Source organism: Centroberyx affinis, unplaced genomic scaffold (genome assembly GCF_046629955.1).
Source record: "Centroberyx affinis isolate AG114_WGS23_722 - 3 ecotype Tasmania unplaced genomic scaffold, CSIRO-AGI_Caff_v1 ptg002607l_1, whole genome shotgun sequence".
In the NCBI taxonomy this organism is placed as follows: domain Eukaryota; kingdom Metazoa; phylum Chordata; class Actinopteri; order Beryciformes; family Berycidae; genus Centroberyx; species Centroberyx affinis.
Window position 1 is genome coordinate 365,001 of NW_027280806.1, and position 19,817 is coordinate 384,817.

The 19,817-nt window shown below is 42.2% G+C and overlaps 2 protein-coding genes and 1 non-coding gene across 3 annotated transcripts in view; 1 reads left to right on the top strand and 2 right to left on the bottom strand.

The window, feature by feature from the left end:
* Positions 1 to 14,259, bottom strand: part of srpk2 (SRSF protein kinase 2) — a 65,910-nt gene extending 51,651 nt beyond the window's left edge. Inside the window, exons 1-2 of the mRNA XM_071534725.1 lie at positions 14,230 to 14,259; positions 13,919 to 13,985 (exon numbers count right to left, since the gene is read on the bottom strand). Coding sequence (XP_071390826.1) covers positions 13,919 to 13,985; positions 14,230 to 14,245 — 83 coding nt within the window. The 5' untranslated portion in view covers positions 14,246 to 14,259. The remainder of the gene's footprint in view (positions 1 to 13,918; positions 13,986 to 14,229) is intronic.
* Positions 14,260 to 16,656: 2,397 nt separating this feature from the next.
* Positions 16,657 to 16,730, bottom strand: trnat-agu (transfer RNA threonine (anticodon AGU)). Its single transcript has one exon. It is a non-coding gene; the product is annotated as a tRNA-Thr (tRNA).
* Positions 16,731 to 17,260: 530 nt separating this feature from the next.
* On the top strand, positions 17,261 to 19,689 carry LOC139657021 (nuclear factor 7, ovary-like). The gene has a single exon (XM_071534715.1). It carries the CDS (start codon positions 17,360 to 17,362, stop codon positions 18,788 to 18,790), a length of 1,431 nt encoding a protein of 476 aa, XP_071390816.1. The 5' UTR covers positions 17,261 to 17,359; the 3' UTR covers positions 18,791 to 19,689.
* Positions 19,690 to 19,817: the final 128 nt, after the last annotated feature.

Genomic DNA, 19,817 nt, shown 5'->3' on the forward strand with positions numbered 1-19,817 from the left:
AGACCTGCAGCATGGGGGGGGGGAGGAGGCAGAGCCTGCGGTCACCAAGGGGGCGTCACGTCAACACAATGGATGCGATAATTCACTCAGTAGGACTACTGTTGTTATCAGACTGAAACGGCTTGAGACTGGTGGTTGACTTTTTCACTACGATAACTAAACGTGAGATTACACACTAGAAGGTCAAGCTAAATGGGACTGAACGGGAGCGTCGGAGGGTCCCACCCAGAAGGCAACCCCAAGGCGCTGCAGACTGTGAGGAGTTGTGATGTTGTGTATCGCATTCCTCTTACAGGGCAACATCCATGAATAGGGTTGGTGTTGTCTCTTGTGAATTTACAGTATCTTATTGTGTTTTCTATTGTGCTGTTGCTGTAGGACAAACGCCAGACAATAAGGCTGAAATGAACTGAACTGAAATAAAATATTGCACTGAACTGAAGAGATCTGTAAAGAACTGTGCTGAACTGAACTGATTCGAGCAGAACTGAACTGATATGAGGCCTTGCATGCGGCCTTAAAGGTGTGATGTCCTGTAGGTGTCTCACATAATGAGAGCACTCCTGCAGAGAAAACAAATTTTATTTGTGCCATTAGATGGCGCAAATAATGATCTGGCAACCAGTCAGAGCCGCTCATAGAGACGCTGGTTTTGTGTTACAATATATTCAGTTGTACTACGAAATGAATATGCTTCAGTGGCCACATCAGTTGTAATCAGGGAAGTAGTGGAGAGCAAACCCATTGAATCTCAGTTTACCTTCCTTTTTATTTGCAGAATAGAGTTTAGCCAAATTTTTAGACTGACATGAATCATTATGATGCAAATTGATAAAATGCATCATTGCAAGTTCTATCAAACTGATGAAAGATAAATACGGATAAGGTCTTTTTAGCAAGAAAAACATGAAATTTATGCTTTTCTGAAAATACAATTTGTTTTTGTTTATATTGGTGGTTGTTTGCTTTATTTGGCCAACTTGCAGTTTACCTACCTTTTTCTTTACAGCTACATCACTGCTCGTAATACAGGATGGGTGACTTAATGGCTACTAATGTAGTTCAGCAAGATGCTACACCTGACTTCAATGCTACATGGCTCCAGTCATCATAGGGGGATTCTTGTGTTAAAACTGTAAACATCCACTGCTGGTTCACTTACCTGAAGCATTTGAGCAAACCACTCCAGCGGGAAGATCTAAGCGAGGTTGTCTAGACGGGGCTGAATGAGGACACCACAGCCCTCAGCCTAGCCAATTACACAATGTTTACAACAGCAGCGGCAGCCTTGATAGGATAGAGTCGATGCTTAGGCTGTGAACTACACACACACACACACACACGCGCGCATATACGCGCACAGAGATCTGGATTAGTGTGTTGCAGAGTGATAATGAGACAAACAAAATCTCCTGTTGCAGCTTGTGGCTACACTGCCAACCTGAGTCTCGCTGATTATAGCCGGCACCGGCAGTTCAATATGATAGGAGTGAGTATTGATGTGCTGTTGTACCTGTGCCTGCACGTTCATCACTGTGTTATCTGTGGGGGAAATGATATATAAATGTATTCCACTCTGGTCGCCTCATCATTACACAGCACTTTGATAGACAGAGAGGAGAAGAGAGACAGAACGAGAGAGAGAGGGGAAAGAGAGAGAAGAGAAACAATGTTAGCGTGAGAGAAAGAGAATGAGAGAATTTTACCAGCAGTATAACAGATTTAAAAGCACAGGTACATGACCATGATTCAGTTTAAACAATGAAAAAAGACAGTCTGGAGGCATAAAATGTAGCAGATTCTACTTTTACTTAACTGGCAACTGATAAAAACACAATCGACTACATTTAACGCCTCACAACTCTCTTTTTTTCATTGTTTACTGTTTATCTGCCCTTTGGTGAGGCTGTGTAGTCTAGCTGTGAATCAGTGAATTCTGCTTTTATAATCATCAGTAAATCACTCAAGACATACAACCTCTGTTATACACAAGCATGGTTGATCCGATGAGGTCACACCTCATCGGACCACACCCCCACTATGACGCCCACAAACGGGCATGTTAACGCAGCTCCGGCAGATGGTCTCGCCCGCTCCCATCACACACTTGTAAAGAGATTCTGTTTCTGAAGTGAGCAGCACAACGCACTTTCTTGTTCTCTCACACACCAAAGGCCTCAGGCTCTTTCTATTTCCAACTCCGCTCGGCAGATCACAACAACAACCTATCTCCCATGATCGGCTCATGCGGGATGTCCAAGTTTTTCAAAAGTGTTATCTAATCTTACAAAGTGATTGATAGCACAAAATGAAAACAAATCATGGCACTTTTTAAAGGATAGTATATGAATTAAATTAACAATATGAAAGCACATTTACGGACTGGATCCTCTATAGTTACGAGACATTGAATGATCAATTTAAGGTAGTGACTTCTTTTTTCCAAAATTGACATATGGCATTTTGGAAATGAGCTATTCACATGTAATAGGATTGTTGTAATTTGGTAAAAAAAAAAAAAATGATAACTGTGATCCCCTTACTATAAAACAAAACACAGTCATTAGCACAGATAAACATAGATAAACACATTAACACAGATATACTTAAAAAAAAAAAAAACGATTACCTGTTGAATTACTCATAAGCATGTTTAAAAGGGAAAAGGTGTGAAGATTGTGAGATTATTAATGTCAAGATAATTTTACACCTCCACCTGAATTAATGGCTCATACAAGGTTGTGGAGGATTATGAGAACACTATTCCAATTACAGCCTGTGAAATGGAATAAAATGTTCATTTAACTGCATATTTTATGAATTTGGAGGAAAGGCAATCCAAAAGTAACCTGAAAGTAGTCAGATTACCTTCCTGAGTGTTAGTATTCCATTGGGTTACATTATTGATTAGACTTTTAAGCAGGTAATCAGTAAATGTGCGGCTCAGTAAACTCTAACATAACATTTTGAAAGACCAATGTCCAAACCACGATACATACAGAGCAGAAATGGGCCTTCAACATGGACAAAAAAAACAGAATAGCTAGAGATGACTAGGGAAGAAATGCCATTTTGACACTAAACCCCCGCCTAGTCACTCATTGTAAGTCGGTCTGGATAAGAGTGTCAGCCAAATACTTAAAATATAAATGTAAAAAATGTACCCAGATTTAAAAACTGTTAGAGAGGGAGCAGTGGAGGAACACCTCTGATTTTGGAAAGCAGGACATGCAGAAATACTGATTCCAAAAGATGATAGAATATCCATCAGTTTTCCTCCCTATTTTCTCTGTTTGGCCAGCAGGTGGCAGAGGTGAGCGAGTGTGCCAGGTCCTCACCCTCCCCGGCTGTGATAAGCTCCCTGCCCTCTCAGAATTACATGCCCTATTAATGTCTTCCCTTCCTCCCTCCTTGATGGCCTGCTGGCTGCCACTGAGGAACTGGACCTCAGCTCAGAAGCATTACTTGAGAGAAACACAATCAGACCAACAAGCTCAAAATCCTATTTGGACCACCCACCACCTAAATATGTGATTACCTTCCTTTAATTCCTTCCTACTTCAATCTGATCGATGTGGTAGATTTGCTGGGATCTTGTGCTTTCCTGGTTAATGTTCAGCGAGACTTGAGGAAAATCCCTAACCAGCTTAAATTCCACCACGTCTTACAAACATCAATTTTGAAAAAGGGGGCAAAATCCAGCGGAAAATCCACCCCAGGGTGCTGTGAGCCTCTACAACAAGCCAAAGAACATCACTGCAAGTGTGGATTTAAGGACCAGTTCACATAATGACAGCAGATTATAGTACTGGCAGGCTTGATAAGTGCTGTCTGGCTGTCTGTGCTCAAAAGAAACAACCACTCAACTTTAGCCTCGTTGAGCGAGAACAGGTCCAGGGGTGGTCTGCCAGCGCACCTGAATTAACCAACAGCTGTTGAAAAAGCTAGTTTGAATACGAAGCTCCTCTTCAGGAGAGCCTACTTCAACACCTACTGGAGTGGCCTACTTCTACATTAAATTAGTTCTCAGCCAGTCAGCTAGCAATAAGCCTAGCACTGTAGCCACCTGGGGGAAAATCATTCCCACTCTGATACCTCTCACCACAGAGGAAGCAGCTCATATCATATAGGAATGTATCACAAGCATCTGTGAGGGGCACAGCATCTCTCAGATAGAGTAGATACATGGCCATGAGCCCCACTCCCATTTGCAGTATTACTGAAAAAAGGGGAGGGATTTTTATGAATTGTGACAAATGTGGACACAGATTTTTTTCTTTTAGGTTTTCCCACTTTGGAATGAAAGACTTTCTCAAATATGCAAGTAGTTTTACAGGATAAGGACTTCTGCACAGCACCAAAATACCATGTTTATGACACTGTCTGAAACAGCTTTGATTCTGATTAAATAAATGCACATGCTCATATGCAGTGATATGGAAACTGCAGTAATCAAGAGAGATTTAAACTGCTTTTGAGTGGAATCTGCTATCCTACCAATTTCCAAATAATTGACATCCACAGGGTTGCGGTGGGTAGTGGGTGGTTAACTCTAAATGTCACAGTATAATCAAGCCTCATAGGCCTACATAAATTTTGTTTCATGACAATGCAATAGGCAGTTTTGTCATTACAGCATTACACAACATGATTTGTAACATGTAGACCAACCTTCAATACAGAGAGCTTCAGGCTGGTCTCTATGGACCCACATACGTTACCACAACAATCTTAATATGACTGACAGAGGGTGTGGATGGTATTCAGCTTGAGCTTCTCCCTGGCCTTGACAATGAACTTAGCAACACAAACACAAGTCTTTCTCTGCTTCCCTGCCCTGGTGCGGAGCTGCTGAACGGAAATAATACAAATTGTTGTCCCGCAGGTCTGACTCGTCATGACACATTGCAAAGGCTGCGAGTGCGGATAAATAACGTAAACACAAAACAACCGTCTGTACGGGTCATGTTCGCAGTGTGAATGGGAAATTTGAGTTCTCTCGTCTCTGCTTCCACACATCCACACTCAGCTGCTCGCCACAAGTGACCTATGTGCTTTTCCCTCCATGCGTCCGACGCAGCAGTTTTCACTAACCCTCATTTCCTGCCTTCAGCTGCCCTGTGGCATCCTCTAATTCCCTCTCTCAGCTCTCCTTACTCACTCTCTCCATCCCTGGCTTTCCTGTTGCCATTGGCTGTCCAGACACATGCTCACACATTTGCAACCTCTCTGTTTCTCCCTTCCCTATTCTCTCTCTATCGTTTGCTTCTCCTCTCTCTCTCTCTCTCTCTCTCTCTCTCTCTCTCTTTCTCTCCGGCTTTCTATTTGCCATCACTGTTTCTCTCTTTCTCTCTCTCCCTCTCTCTCTCCAGCTTTCTGTTTGCCATCGCTGTTTCTCTCTTTCTCTCTCTCTCTCCCTTCCTCTCTCCCTCTCTCTCTCCCTCCCTCTGCCTCTCTCTCTACATGCAGCTCACATGCACAGCTCTCAGCCCCTGCCATCAGCTCCATCCAGCCAGGCTGCAGTATTGATGAGGGAAGCAGTATTGGCTGAGCAACTCAAATCTGCTTCCCAAAGATCGAACCTCTGAGCTCCTCCTGACCCTTACACACGTATGTGCCATACACACTAGGGCTGCAACTAACGATTATTTTCATTGTCAATTAATCTGTCGATTATTTTCTCGATTAATCAACTAGTTGTTTGGTCTATAAAATGTCAGAAAATGGTGAAAAATGTGGATCAGTGTTTCCCAAAGCCCAAGATGACGTCCTCAAATGTCTTGTTTTGTCCACAACCCAAAGATATTCAGTTTACTGTCATAGAGGAGTAAAGAAACCAGAAAATATTCACATTTAAGAAGCTGGAATCAGAGAATTCTGACTTATTTTTCTTAAAAAATTACTCAAACCGATGAATCGATTATCAAAATAGTTGGCGATTAATTTAATAGTTGACAACAAATCGATTAATCGTTGCAGCTCTAATACACACACACACACACACAGGACTGTATAAATACAGTATATATGTAAGCGTCCAAACACAATTACAGGCAACAAAGCCATGCATACATATTTTCTACACGCATTTTACATGCAAAATGCCAGGCATACACACACCTACACAGATCTACACGCATACCCACACACACATATACACACACAGTCACACACATAGTCAGTTAGGACAGCAGGCTGGTGCAGTGAGTAGGGAGACCGCCCTGCTGAAGTGTCCATGAGCAAGACACTGAACCAGCTCCAGAGGTGCTGCTCTCTCACCCTGACCTCTGACCTCCATGTAGAGGGGGCAAGTGAAAAGAGATTTCCCTACGGGGATCAATAATGTATCACATTATTAGTCTCTCACACACACACACACACACACACACACACACTCACACACACACACACACACACACACACACAGAGTCCCAGATATCCACCACCAGACATACACATAGCATTACACACTAGTCATCAACCCACCATGGCCTCTTCTTAAGTCTAAGAGCGATCCGAAACTAGGGCATGTAGCCTTCTTTAAGAAACAAGGCCATTGGTGTTCATTCATCGCAAGCTGGTCTCCTGCAGTTTCCCCTAGGAATCAATTCAATTCATTAACAGGGCAGTTGGGTTCATGCTCCAAGAGATGGTCTAGACCTTTTGCTTACCACTAGGTAATCAATAAAGAATCATTCATCACAACAGCACACTGATCTCTCACATGACCAAATAGACCCAAAGAAGTAATATTATTTAAATATGGGGCAACAAAAGCTACGTCTTTGCCATGCCTCACAAACATAGGCCTATTTATAAACCTGGAAGCAAGCAAGTAGCCATTTATTTCTAGCTAGAGTTTGCTATTTCAGTCTCACACACAGATTTGCGCTTTTTGTTGCTGCCAGATACCAGTGAATGAACCCCGCTTGGCCCTGCCCACTGTTCCGGCCTGCTGCCCGCTCTCGTCTTCAGTCAAAGACTATGGGCCGGGCAAAAACCCCAGACGAAAATCAATGCAGTTTACAGTGCAATGTGTAGAAACATCAATCAGGTTAGAGTCAGCTCATTGCATGCAGGGGTCCACAGCGCCACGGTAGGCAGAGCAAGCTGGCAGATATATATATACCCAGAAGAATATTAGCATTGAGGCTCACAGTTGTGCTTACTGTAATGCAAAAAGCTCTGTCACGAAATGCTATGATTAATGAATGCTATTATATAGCCTAATATGCTATCATAATGCTGAGTGTCCCTTTCACACTCATAACCCTGGAATATTATGGTGTGCTGATCTGGATGCATCCCGTCTAGTAAGAAATTCACACCAAGCCTGGTATAACATAGGAGTTTAGGACTGGCTGGTGACTATCATCATGGGGCATCGGTTAGAATGCCAGTATATGAATGAAGAAGTCCAGTAAATGGTGATTTATTAAACACACAGCAGAAAAACAGACACACACACGGGCTGATGAAAGTAGAGCGGAGTGGTCTATAGTCATCAGTACTCACAGACAAGGTGAACTGACTGCCGCCCCATGAGAAAAGGAATGAGAGGGAGAGAGCGGTGCTGCAGCAGCTTAAGTAGCACTGAAGAGGTGAACAAAACCAGGTAAACAATTGGTGGCAGAGACCAAGGTGCTTCTAATTAAAGCACTAAGGAAGAGTCAAGGGCACTAAATAGACAAGAGTGGAGTGAGGAGTGAGGGAGTCAAACTAAAGAGGTCGGTGGTTTCTTCAATACACCTGGAACCCTATTATAATGTCACATAATGTTATGAAAAGCAGACGTTTACATTCTGTATTCAGCCTGGCAGATAAGATGATGCTCCAAACACAGAGCGACACGGGTCAGGCACTGAACATGCCCACTGACCGTTCTGTGGGGTCGACTCACCCGGGACGACCCTGTCACACTGGCAGTCAACCTACAATAGGTCAATAGTGGAGTGAAAGGGGTATTAATCAAACGTATAATAAACAACGGGTAGTTTAAAATGAGCATGTGCTTTATTGGTTTCTATCTCTTGTGGTAATCAGGGAGCTAGATAGTGATCTCTTTTGTTTTCTCCTGCTTTTTGTTCTTATGTATGTGAACCATTTTGAAAAACATCAGTCAGTGGACATGCATTGGTAACCATTGTAAAAGGCCCCAACACACACTACTACCTTATTTACTGTGATTACGGGTGCTTCGATTACGATGCCAGCAGTGCCCAGCTCAGCCTCGTACCTATTGCATCACCGTTGTGCCCATAATCATGGCGACGAACGCCCGCTCTGTTATTATTGCTATATGGGTCTACGCAGTCATACAGGAGGTGTTGTTATGGCAACGTACAAAACAAAGGCATGGTGGTCCATTTATTTTAAGTGACAGTCCAAATATTCAGTAAAATGGAAGGTTGATGAAGCGAGAAATATAAATTCGAAGGGATAAAAGCTATGTCGCCTCACTGAAAGCGTCCCATCAAAGAAAGGAATAGGCTACCTGTTCTCTGTGTGTTTCTGCAGAGCACACCGGTGTGTTGCTATTGGTTAACCAATTAGTTAACTAAACAGAAACAAATGGGTGGCTGGAGATAGCGATTATTACATAGTCAATGCTGAAGTTTATATTCAGCAGTATACTCAATAGCAAATTTCTTTGAATGTTTGTTCAACCCTTTATTGGAATGTTTTCCTGCAATAACACATTAGATAATCATCGTCCAGGTCCTTACAGGATACAGCTAATATGTTTTTTCCACTGCAGTACTGTATCATACCTACACAGTACTGACACAGCATGGTATGTTATTATTAATAATAATAAAAAATAATGACAATATAAACCTTATTTATATAGCATTTATCTAAATGCATGCTTTACAAATGGTATAAACACGTAAATGAGATAAAAATTGGGAAACACATTCAAGAGAAAAGTGATTAATGGAAATTGAACGTTATATGAGGCTCACACGTCATTGTACGTTATATGAGGAACCAAGAATGCTTTTATTTGAGAAAATGCAAAACAAGAGAGTTGTTATGGTCAGGAGATGATGTCAAGTTGGAATTTTTTTTCAGAGAGGAAGTTTTTAGTGTGGCCAGTTTTATTGGGAAAACATGGAAACTGAGAATGGAGAAGCTGTTTATTTGAATGTATGACTTTGATTTGTGTGTTTTGATTATTATTTGTTTCTGGTTCTTGCTTGTTTGGTGGAACTCAACGCCTCTGTGTCTTGTAAGCCCATACGGGCTGGGCACCATGTGGTGCACAACACATTAATAAAAATCTATCTATCTATCTATCTATCTATCTATCTATCTACCAGTCTCTCTATCTCTCTATCTATCTATCTATCTACCAGTCTCTCTATATTATATCATATTATATTATATTAGCCCATATTATATTACATTACATTACATTACATTACATTACATTCTATTATATTCTATTCTATTATATTATATTATATGGATTCTTACCGTTTAACCGTGTATTGACAGCAGTGATAACCGAAAATGTACACACACGTCAACATGGCTAACATTGTAACAAGCTGACAACAATAGAGAATAGACAATTAGATTTGGTTCACATGGTCTGGATGGGAATCTATGAGCGGGAGACGAAGATGTACCCCACAGGCATTTTTTTCCCCCCATTTCTTTCGGCTTAGCTCCACTTCTGCATGAGTACCTATAGACCTACTGACTTCAACTAAATTATGAATCTGTCCATGTGTTTCTACATAATGCAGAGAGTGAGAGAAAAACACGGTTTCTGGGCAGGCAAGAAACCACGGACCATGCGGCCAAAGGACAACTGGCCATGAGTAAGATAGTAAGATAGCTACTGGTATTAGAGCTACTGCAAGTATGGAAAGGTTTTATTAGACAATGTTAATCTATAGCTAACAGTTCCTCAGTTCTTACAAGTTTACCCTAGTTATTTGAATAACAGGCCTTGACATGACATGATGCGAGTGTGTACATTTTTGCTGTAGACTTTACAGATGACTAGTCAGTAACAGTAACCTTTCATTTCCTCAGCTCCTACTGTATCACATACACACACACACACACTGATAGAGACTGTCATGAGAGACAGAGACAGAGTGTGTGTGTGTGAGACACAGGTAGAGAAAAAGAGATTTGTTGATGAAATAAAGTGATAAGGTCAGGTTTCAACAAGCTGGTGATAACCTAAACTAAAAGGACAGCAGAAGCAGAAGTCGGATGATGAAAAGAGACGGTGTGTGATATCAAAGTGAACTTGGCGTGAACTTTCCATTTGGCCGGGGTTCAATTCCAAATCGCTCCAAACCCACCTACGCACCCCACCCATCTACCCACACGCACACACACTCGTAGAGTCAATGCCCTCTTAATTTAGTGTACAAATCCAATAGATAAAACTGAGGCATAACCGGTCACAAGTGGTGTGTTTTTGAACGTCAACGATGCCACAGTCTGGTACACGGGGTGTCGGGACAGAGGGCAGAGGAGATAAAAGCTGGAGAAAGGCTTTGAAGACCAAAGTTATAGCCACGAGGGTAGCAGACAGGTTTCTTGCTCAGCCAATCAGCTAGTCTCCTTTTAAACATGTGACTGAGCCACTGCTGGTGATCTAAAATGATGATCTAAAAAGTACAAGGCAACTGTAAACATGTCTTCACCCCACAGATGATGCAGTTCTGCCTCTTAAATGCAGGACAGTCACAAGGCCAACAAATTATGTGAATACATACATGCTTTTATTCCAAGTGCCTTACAGTAATATGAGTAATATGAGTGCATATATTTCTGTATATTTCTTTCTGTATTAGATTTTTGTAGCCCCAGTGGGAGGCGAATCCCTAACTATGACAATTAATTATGCTCTATCGTAGTGGCATAATGACAATGGGCACACGTATATACTCGCAAATAGCACGCATACACGCACACACACACACACACTCCCTTGTGTTCCTTGTAAAGTCCCCAGCAGTCTGCCTTGTTCTATTCTTCTCAGCTTTGTTTTGTCTCTCCTCTCTCAAGGGTGTGTGTGTGTGTGTGTGTTGTGTGTGTGTGTATGTGTGTGTGTGTGTGTGTGTGTTGTCCAGACTGGGTGTGGTCAGGTCAGATGTCACACAGGTGCAGGGGGGCGGGTTGTGAGGAGGGTTGGGCATCCCTTGAGGCCGGGAAATTTGTACGTGTGAGTGGTTGTGTGTGTGTCTGAGTGAATAAGATCAAACAGGAATTTACATCAGCTTATATCAGAAGAGGCCAAAGTCAAGGCACAGTGCATTTACTGAACAGTACTATTATGTCACCTGCACACACTGTGAATGTGTATCTGTGGTGCATGTGTGTGTGTGTGTGTGGGCGTGTGTGTGTACATGTGTTTGTTGTGGTTTCTAAACTCAAAGCCTGTCTCAACGGAGACAACCCCTTAGGAATAGAGGCCAAGCGTGACTCTGGAACAAAACAGCAAGACATAAGTTCAACCTTTCTTTTTGAAAGTGAAAGCGAGCGAAAGAGATTTGAGTTGTCAGAGACAGTGAGTGTGTGTGTGTATCTGTGTGTGTATCCGTGTGTGTGTGTGTGTGTGTGTGTGAGAGTGAGTGTGTGTGTCTGAGCGAGTGTGTCTGCTTACCCTGCCGCCGCGACCCTGACCTGGATAAGCGGCTAGAAAATGGATGGATGGATGGATGGATGTCTGAGCAAAACAGGGGGGGATGTGTGTCTGTCACTGCGTGTGTGTGTGTGTGTGTGAGAGAGAGAGAAAGAGAGAGAGAAAGAGAGAGAGAGAGAGAGAGAGAAGGATGCTGCAATCGTATGTGAATCAACTGGGAACCAACTGGATTACAAATCCAATCTAGGTACCACTGATCGGTCTGTCATATAATTTCCCAGCATCCCCGTGGCTCTGCAGGCTGAAGGCCCATAGCCTCTGTCACATGCCGCCTCACACCCATCTTTCCTATCAATCTGCATTGAATGCTGCCTGCTGAAGCAGAAATGTCATAAAAACAACATTTAAAGTTGGCAAGTACCCAAAACCTCATCACATCTCACTTCTCATTTATCTTGTCTGACATTTTTTTTTCCTCTTTGAGAGCATTTTGTACAGGCTGGAGTATTGTAGGCTATTTCATTATTGTAAATTACACAATGCTATTATTACTCAGATTTCTGATACATTTCATAGATTCATCTATAACTGCAGATGTAATGGAGGGTAACCCACCTAAACTCAGTTTAATTGCCCACATTTTTAGGGCTGACATAAACCTTCATGACATAAATTCAGTAGTATCAAACTGGCACGTTTTATGAAATAGGAAAGAGATTCTTGTTTATATTGGTGGTTGTTTGCCTTATGATGATCACAGACCGGACGTCATAGTTCATCCATTTTAAATGTATCATTACATCACTACACTAGTCTACACTGCAAGATAAATCCATCTTGTCAAGGCATTTAATGTAATATTGAATCTTAAAATAAAATTGTATTTTCCTGAATACACATGAAAAAAATCTGCTAGCAGGGTGAGATGTCACTTGTTTCAAATGCAAATCAATTTGTTTCAAGGATTTTCTTGAATCAAGTGTTATTTTCTTGGATGGATTCATACATTGAATTCATTCATTCATTCCTTCATTCATTTTCTGTCATATCCCAGCATGCACTGGGCAAAAGGCAGGGAGACTCTCTGCACAGGTCACCAGTGACAAGGCTACCAGTGGAGTGATCTGCCTTATTCTGCCTTATTTATAGATACTGATACTTGTTTCTAGAAAAAAATCCTGAAGCAAGTGAAACTGCAAGGAAACAAGTATGTCTCCTCGCTGACAGATTTTCTTTCTGACTTCACAGATTTTAAGGCTGAATATGAAGATTAAATGACATGTCAAGATGAACATATTTGCAGAGCATAACACCATATGCTGTAACTCAGTGTGCTGCTGTTTGGGAATATTAAAGAGCAAACATGAAGTCATTCCAGCACATTCCAGCAGCGCAGCCCCCTGGTGTGGCCATGTCATGGTATCACCTAATTGATGCCTTTGGCTGCCGGTGACGTCGCTCCAATAGCATCGTGCCATGAAGTAAGCCCCCACTCTCTCCTCTCCAATTCGCATGCACTTTACAGAGCCACTGCGCTGCTCACACACCAACCCACTGCAACCCGTCACGCCGGGGAAATCACGCTGAAATGCCGGTACGTGCTCCCTGCAAGAGGGCCATGCTAAACCTGTGTCAAACACTAGGAATACATCTCTCCTCCAGCCTTGCCCTTAAAAATTAAATAAAAGTTAGCCTACATAAGATCAAACCAAGACAGAGAGATTCCCAAATAGGCTAGCCGACAAATGGATGTGTTTATTCGGGCTCCTTATCCGTCTCCAGTGCTGACATCACTGCAATGGGGCCAAGGGAATAAGCTGCCACATCTGTCAAATCTCCTTTTGCAACCCCCCATCCAAATGAAGCGCCTATCAAGAGGCCGTCACCACTAGACCCTCCGAGAGACAAAATACAATGCATGCATGTATATAGTATGGCTGCAAATGCCGTGATGCTGGGAATAGCCACGGGTCCAATGGGGACCTGTGGGGACTGAGGGTTATTAGCCTCCATGGTCCAGCTACCCCGGGCCCTCTAATGGCAACTTCCTACACTCCACAGTTATAAGGGCCCAGAATAGCAAGTCTATGGGGAGGAAAATACACCAGCATCTCATCCGCGCCATCGCCCTCGCACTGAGTGTGTGCGTCTTGCCATATGTGCGCACAGTCTACACCGCCGACGCACCGGCAGCAGCGCCAGCGTCATATGGTGAGGGACCGCTGTCAACAAACCAAACCCAGCAGCAAATACTTCACGTCCACTCACTCAGCCCCGTTCCCCGACCGCCGCCGCCCCGCTTACCTCCGATGGTGAGCCGTTTTGTCTTTCTTCCCCTTCGGCCTCCTCTTTCTGGCCTGGATGGCCATCACTGCGGGGGTGAGATTATGTTTATTCACGGGCATGACCGACGTCCGAGTCCGGAGAAGGGTGTAGGAGGGACAGGGAGAGAGAACAACACATATCAGTCTCTAGAGCTGGCTGGCCCGGGTCATAGCATCGTTTAGCAATAACGCCAGAATGACCCGTGCACACGCGTAATTTCCGCCAACCTTTCACTAAACACAAGCAGAACTGGGTTAGGAAAGCCTATTCGGGGGCTGAAGGATACGCACCTTTCCTGGAGCTCATGTTTCCTCCTCTTCCCCTCAGCAGGAGCAGGCAGCTCGGCGGCAGCAGCCGGGTTCTCTCTCTCTCTCTCTCTCGCTCTCTCTCTATCTCTCTCTCTCTCTCTCTCTCTCTCTCTCTCTCTCTCTCTCTCTCTCACACACACACACACACACACACACACACTCTCTTTCTCATGCACACACATACACACACACTCACACACTAACCTCTCTGCCTTTGGAGGACACGCACTCCCTCTGTCGTTTGAAGCGGGAGTCGCGTTCAGTCCTACGTGGCCCTGCACAACTTTGCACAGTTAATTTTGCACACTTGCGCATTTGCAACTAGTTTCATTTTGTACATCCTGCACAACAGTGAGTTTAAGGATGTAGGCGGATGTTCCGAATATAGGCCTAGCTCTTTTTCTATGTATTTAAACCATATCCTACTCTCCTGTCAGCCCAATTTCCATGTCACAGTAACTCATAGTGCAATTGAGTGAAATCAACTCATATATAATTAATAATTAATTTAATTAATAATAAACTAACTCTGCATATGTAACTTTCAATTTTACCTTACATTTGCAAGTTGAATCAAGCTTGAATTCAGGAGTTAGAAAGAACGGCTTGAGAAACATTGTTATCTTATTAGCATACTTCCCAGCATGCATTGCATTTGAGTTACCTCTCCAGAAATCCTTCCTTAATCAATTGTTTGGATAAAGTTACAGGGTGGAGACTGTTATGTATGTATGTTATGTGAATCATAGGTCAACTTCTGATTAAAAATGAAAATCTTGATAACTTGATGAAAAGTAGTATTACTGTAAGTTCAATCAGTACCAAAATCAGATCCAAAATCACGTGACCTGAGAGACTGTGCAAAAGGTGATTTTCATTTTGCCATGTGGTGAAACAATTGTGTGATGATACGTGAAAACCCTTCTGTCGGTTGAAGTAACAGAAAATATAAACACTTTTATTTCAGTTCAATTTTATTGCATTAGGCTATAATAACCAATGAACTTTGACCCAGCTGTTCTGTACTGTTTCAGTAAAGGAAACTATGCTGTAAAGGTGAAGTGTCTTAATATTTTCTGCACTGTATACCTCAACTGTATACCCATCTCCACAGCTACTGTTGCACCACTGCACAACACCCATGTATCTGTAAAATATCTGGTAGCAAGCCTTTCTTGGTAGATACTGCTTATCCTATTTATAGTACTGCCTTTATTTATTGTACTGCTGTCTACAACCCACTCTCTGCGTTTTGCTATCTCTGTCAGGATCATGTTGAGATTTGTTTGAGTTTTGACTTCAATTCTGATGCCGCAACGACGCAATTCCCCCCCGAGCATCATTAACTATTTATCTCATCTCTCAGTTATTCCAGGTTAGCGTGAGAAAGTAGCACCTTAGGCCCATAAATAAGCAGGAATTATTTGTCTTGGCCCAGCTGCTCCTGGTGCTTTCCAAAAGCTGCAGGCATTTCTACAAAGCTCCAACAAACACGTCCCGTTATAATAGGGAAGGGATATCACATATCACTTATTTGAAGAATTCACATTTATAGACAGTCCAATCAATATTTGTAAAGACCACAGACAACTCCTCCCCAAAGTCTGAAACCAGAGAAGATAGTGATTACCCTTTACAAGTGTATGAGGACCCATATCAGGGGTGCAACGGGTGTCATTTAGAGGTTAGGCCCTACTACCCCAGTGACAAGCCATTGTACCCTTAAATTTACAATTCAATCCTTTATTTTCCAAGAGTGGAACCTGAACCAGAAAATGTACCTTGACCCACTGTACCTCCACCCTGGATACTGTCACTGAGAACCTTCCAGTTTTTTCATTAAGGAGCAGTAGCCTATGTTGGATTGACAGCAAATGTTAGGGATGGGGGACAAACTGATCGCTATCTTGTTTCTGGACATGGGAGATAGCAGTGAGTGTAGTCAAACACAGACCCAACTAGGAACAACATTTCAAAGCTTAAATTCAGTTCTGTTTCCTTTAATTTACGAGCCAATAGGCCATGGAAATGTGATGTCACAGCACCAGGCTTCATAGGGCTTTAGGCACCAAGTAAGATTAAGAGACTTTTTGAGAACATCAAATCATCCTCATTGTCAGGATGTGTTTCTTCTGGCAGTTTCTGGGGGTAAATACTGCATATGACAAACCATGCAATCACTCAAGCTCACCAGTCACCATTACACGTTAAATTATATTTCCATTGGACAAAAAAATGCAATTGTGACTAGTCAGAATGAAAATGTGAGATATCCATAAAATGGAGCAGTCAGGAATGCACATACCTGTATCTTGCTGAGTTCAAGCTGCTTTTACGTCTCTTTGAATGGGTGATTGGGCCTTGTTTTGTGACAGTTAAGCCTATCATTGTTAATATGTAGAAGTGGAAAGGCACCGCTGGGATTTGAACCCAGGATCTCCTGTTTACTAGACAGGCGCTTTAACCAACTAAGCCACGGCGCCGATATACGACTGCTCTTCGTCTAATCTCTCTCGATTATTCAAGGAACCTGCTTATGAGTTGGAGGTGGCAGACATTTATTAGTCATATATCTCTCGGTTAAATTCCACACCAACGGTATCTCACTAACAACACCATCTGCTGGTAACAAAATCAGATGGTAACATTTCCTACCATTAATAACTAGACACTGTAGTAAATAATTCAGCTAGATCTAGTGCTCACCCTCCCATTTATAGTTATTATTATATTATATTAGATATTTATTTATTTTTGGATCTATAGATGATTATTCTGTCTATATATAAATTATGGGATATCTTGCTGTGAATTAGCAGATGATGTAGGATGTTATTAATTTAACCATTTCTTTCTTTTGTTTGTTTTTTTTCTTTTAAAAATCATGCTGTTTCTGATGTATTTACGGAAGTGTGAGGCGGTAATAAAGATGGTTATAAAAAATGATAATAATTTACCCTTGAACGTTTAAGTGAAACTGAAAGCAGATTTAGACGTTGTGAACAGAGCAGAGACGCCATTACAGGATGTGAGATCCTTACCGAGCTAGAAAACTGAAGGGAAGTGATTTGGTGAGTCTTGCAATTGAAAGATAATTCGAATACCAAAGGAAATGGCTGAGAAAACTGTTTTGAAAAGTTACTTGAGCTGCCATGTGTGTTCAGAGACTTTCAGAGATCCTGTGTCTCTGGGCTGCCACCACAGCTTCTGTTCCAGCTGCCTGCAAAAATTCTGGGAACAAGCTAATAGCAAAAACTGTCCAATTTGCCAGAGAAAATCCTCAAAGGAAGATCCAACAGTGAACTTTAAACTGAAGGAGCTAGCTGACTCCTATGCTGGGACACAAGAAGTTGGGTCATCATCTGAGACAGATAAAGGAGAGGGGGAAGTCAAGGTAGTGTGCAGTAAACATACAGAAGAGCCTAACTGGTTTTGTATGGAGGAACAGAAAGCTGTGTGTCATATGTGTGAGTTCCCTCCCCACCACGGTCACACGGTGGTTCCTATAGAACAAGCAGTCAGCGACCTGAAGGAGCAGCTGAAATCTGACTTAAAGTCTCTACAGGACAAGAGGAGCAAATACAAAGAGGTTGAGGAGACGTACAACAAAGTGGGTCACCACTCCAGGAACCAGGTGGCAGCCACAGAGAGGCAGATCAGAGCAGAGTTCGACAAGCTCCACCAGTTCCTGAAGGAGGAAGAGGAGGCCAGACTGGCGGCTCTGAGGGAGGAAGAGGAGCAGAAGGGGGAGACTATCGACAGAGAGATGAAGATCATTCAAGAGAAGATCTCCTCTCTCTCAGACAGTATCGCAGCTGTTGAAGAAGACCTGCAGAAACACAATGTGCCGTTCCTCACCAGTTATAAACCCACCCAGACCAGCGCCAGAGCCCAGTGCTCGCTGCCGGATCCACAGCTGGTCTCAGGAGCGCTGATAGATGTGTCCAAACACCTGGGCAACCTGTCCTTCAGAGTCTGGGAGAAGATGAAGGGGAAGGTCAAGTTCAGTCCTGTCATTCTGGACCCAAACACTGCAAACCCCTGGCTCTCTCTGTCCGATGACCTGACCAGTGTGAGACAGGAAGACACGAAGCAGCAGCTCCCTGACAACCCAGAGAGAAACAGTTGCTATGCCAACGTTCTGGGCTCCGAGGGCTTCAGCTCGGGGAACCACAGCTGGGAGGTGGAGGTGGGAGACCATCCTTCCTGGAATGTGGGTTTGGCAAAAGAGTCAGCTGACAGGAAGGGGAAGGGATCTCCCTTACCAGAAAACGGAGTCTGGTGTTTACTGCATCACAGTGGAAAGTACACAACTGGGCTTGGTGAGACCGTCAGAGTGAAGAAGGGTCTCCAGAGGATCAGAGTTCAGCTGGACTACGACAAAGGGAAGGTGGCCTTCTACAACCATGAAGACATGTCTCGCATCTACGTTTATAGAGACACTTTCACTGAGAAACTCTACCCTTATTTCTCTGTTGGAAAGGCTGGGGACGCCAAGACCGTTGATATCGAAGTCTGGCCAGAACCCTCTCTTGAAAAATAGATTTGGGACATCATCAGAATCAGAATCAGAATCAGAAATACTTTATTGATCCCCGAGGGGAAATTGGGTTAAATTACAGTTGCTCACATTGTAGAAGAGAATATATATAAGCATAGAGAAATAAGAAAAATAGAAATAAGAAAGTAAGAAATATGTAAATATGTTCATTATACTACAATATATAACACTGAGAATAATAATAATAATAATAGTATAGAAATAAGATAAATAATAATTATGTACAATATGTGCATCATACTATATACACACATAATATATTTTTAGATTATCGCTCATTATCCCGGTCAGCAACATGTTATTTTTAGTCAGACAATAATATAGTATATATAACCTACAGAATAATTTGCAGATTTCTTTTCTTTGTTTCCTATGTAGTCCAAAAATGACAAATGTCTGTTAAATGTAGAGGGGAACTTTCAACAAAATGACAAAACAACAATTCTTATCATAGAAAAACACTGTACAGATTGCATAGTTGCATTTTGTTGCTTAATTATTTGTTTTTTGTGCAAAAAGACGTTTTTTTTTCATCAATATTTGAGTGTTGTGCATGTGTATGAATTATACTTTCACTATGGACCAATTCTTATTCGGTCTGGCTGAACACAAGCGGTTCTGTTCTAGCTTTCAGGGTTTTACTTTGAAAGCTGAAACCAGAAGATATGACAATGGGTAGCACGGTCTACTCATGTAGGAAGGAAGATTGTATTTTGTATCAGCATGAAGCTAAGCATGTGCTACATTATTATCATGGATGTTTGTTGTCAACTGATGTGAAGGCAAATAATAAATGATTCAGCTTATCAACATTGAAGTTTTTTTTATGAACAACAATTGTGATGTCTACTGTAGCCTACATTCAAAATACATTTAGTTGATAGCACATTTATGTTATGTTTGTGTATAAAATAAATTAAAATTGGATAATTTCATCTATATCTTTTGTATTTGTTTAAAAGGAGCATTACAATAGGATCATTACTACAATAATAATCCTTCCACCTAA

Excerpts from the sequence above, each read along its gene's own strand:
- LOC139657021 (XM_071534715.1), top strand. The coding sequence starts at position 17,360 with ATGGCTGAGAAAACTGTTTTGAAAAGTTACTTGAGCTGCCATGTGTGT.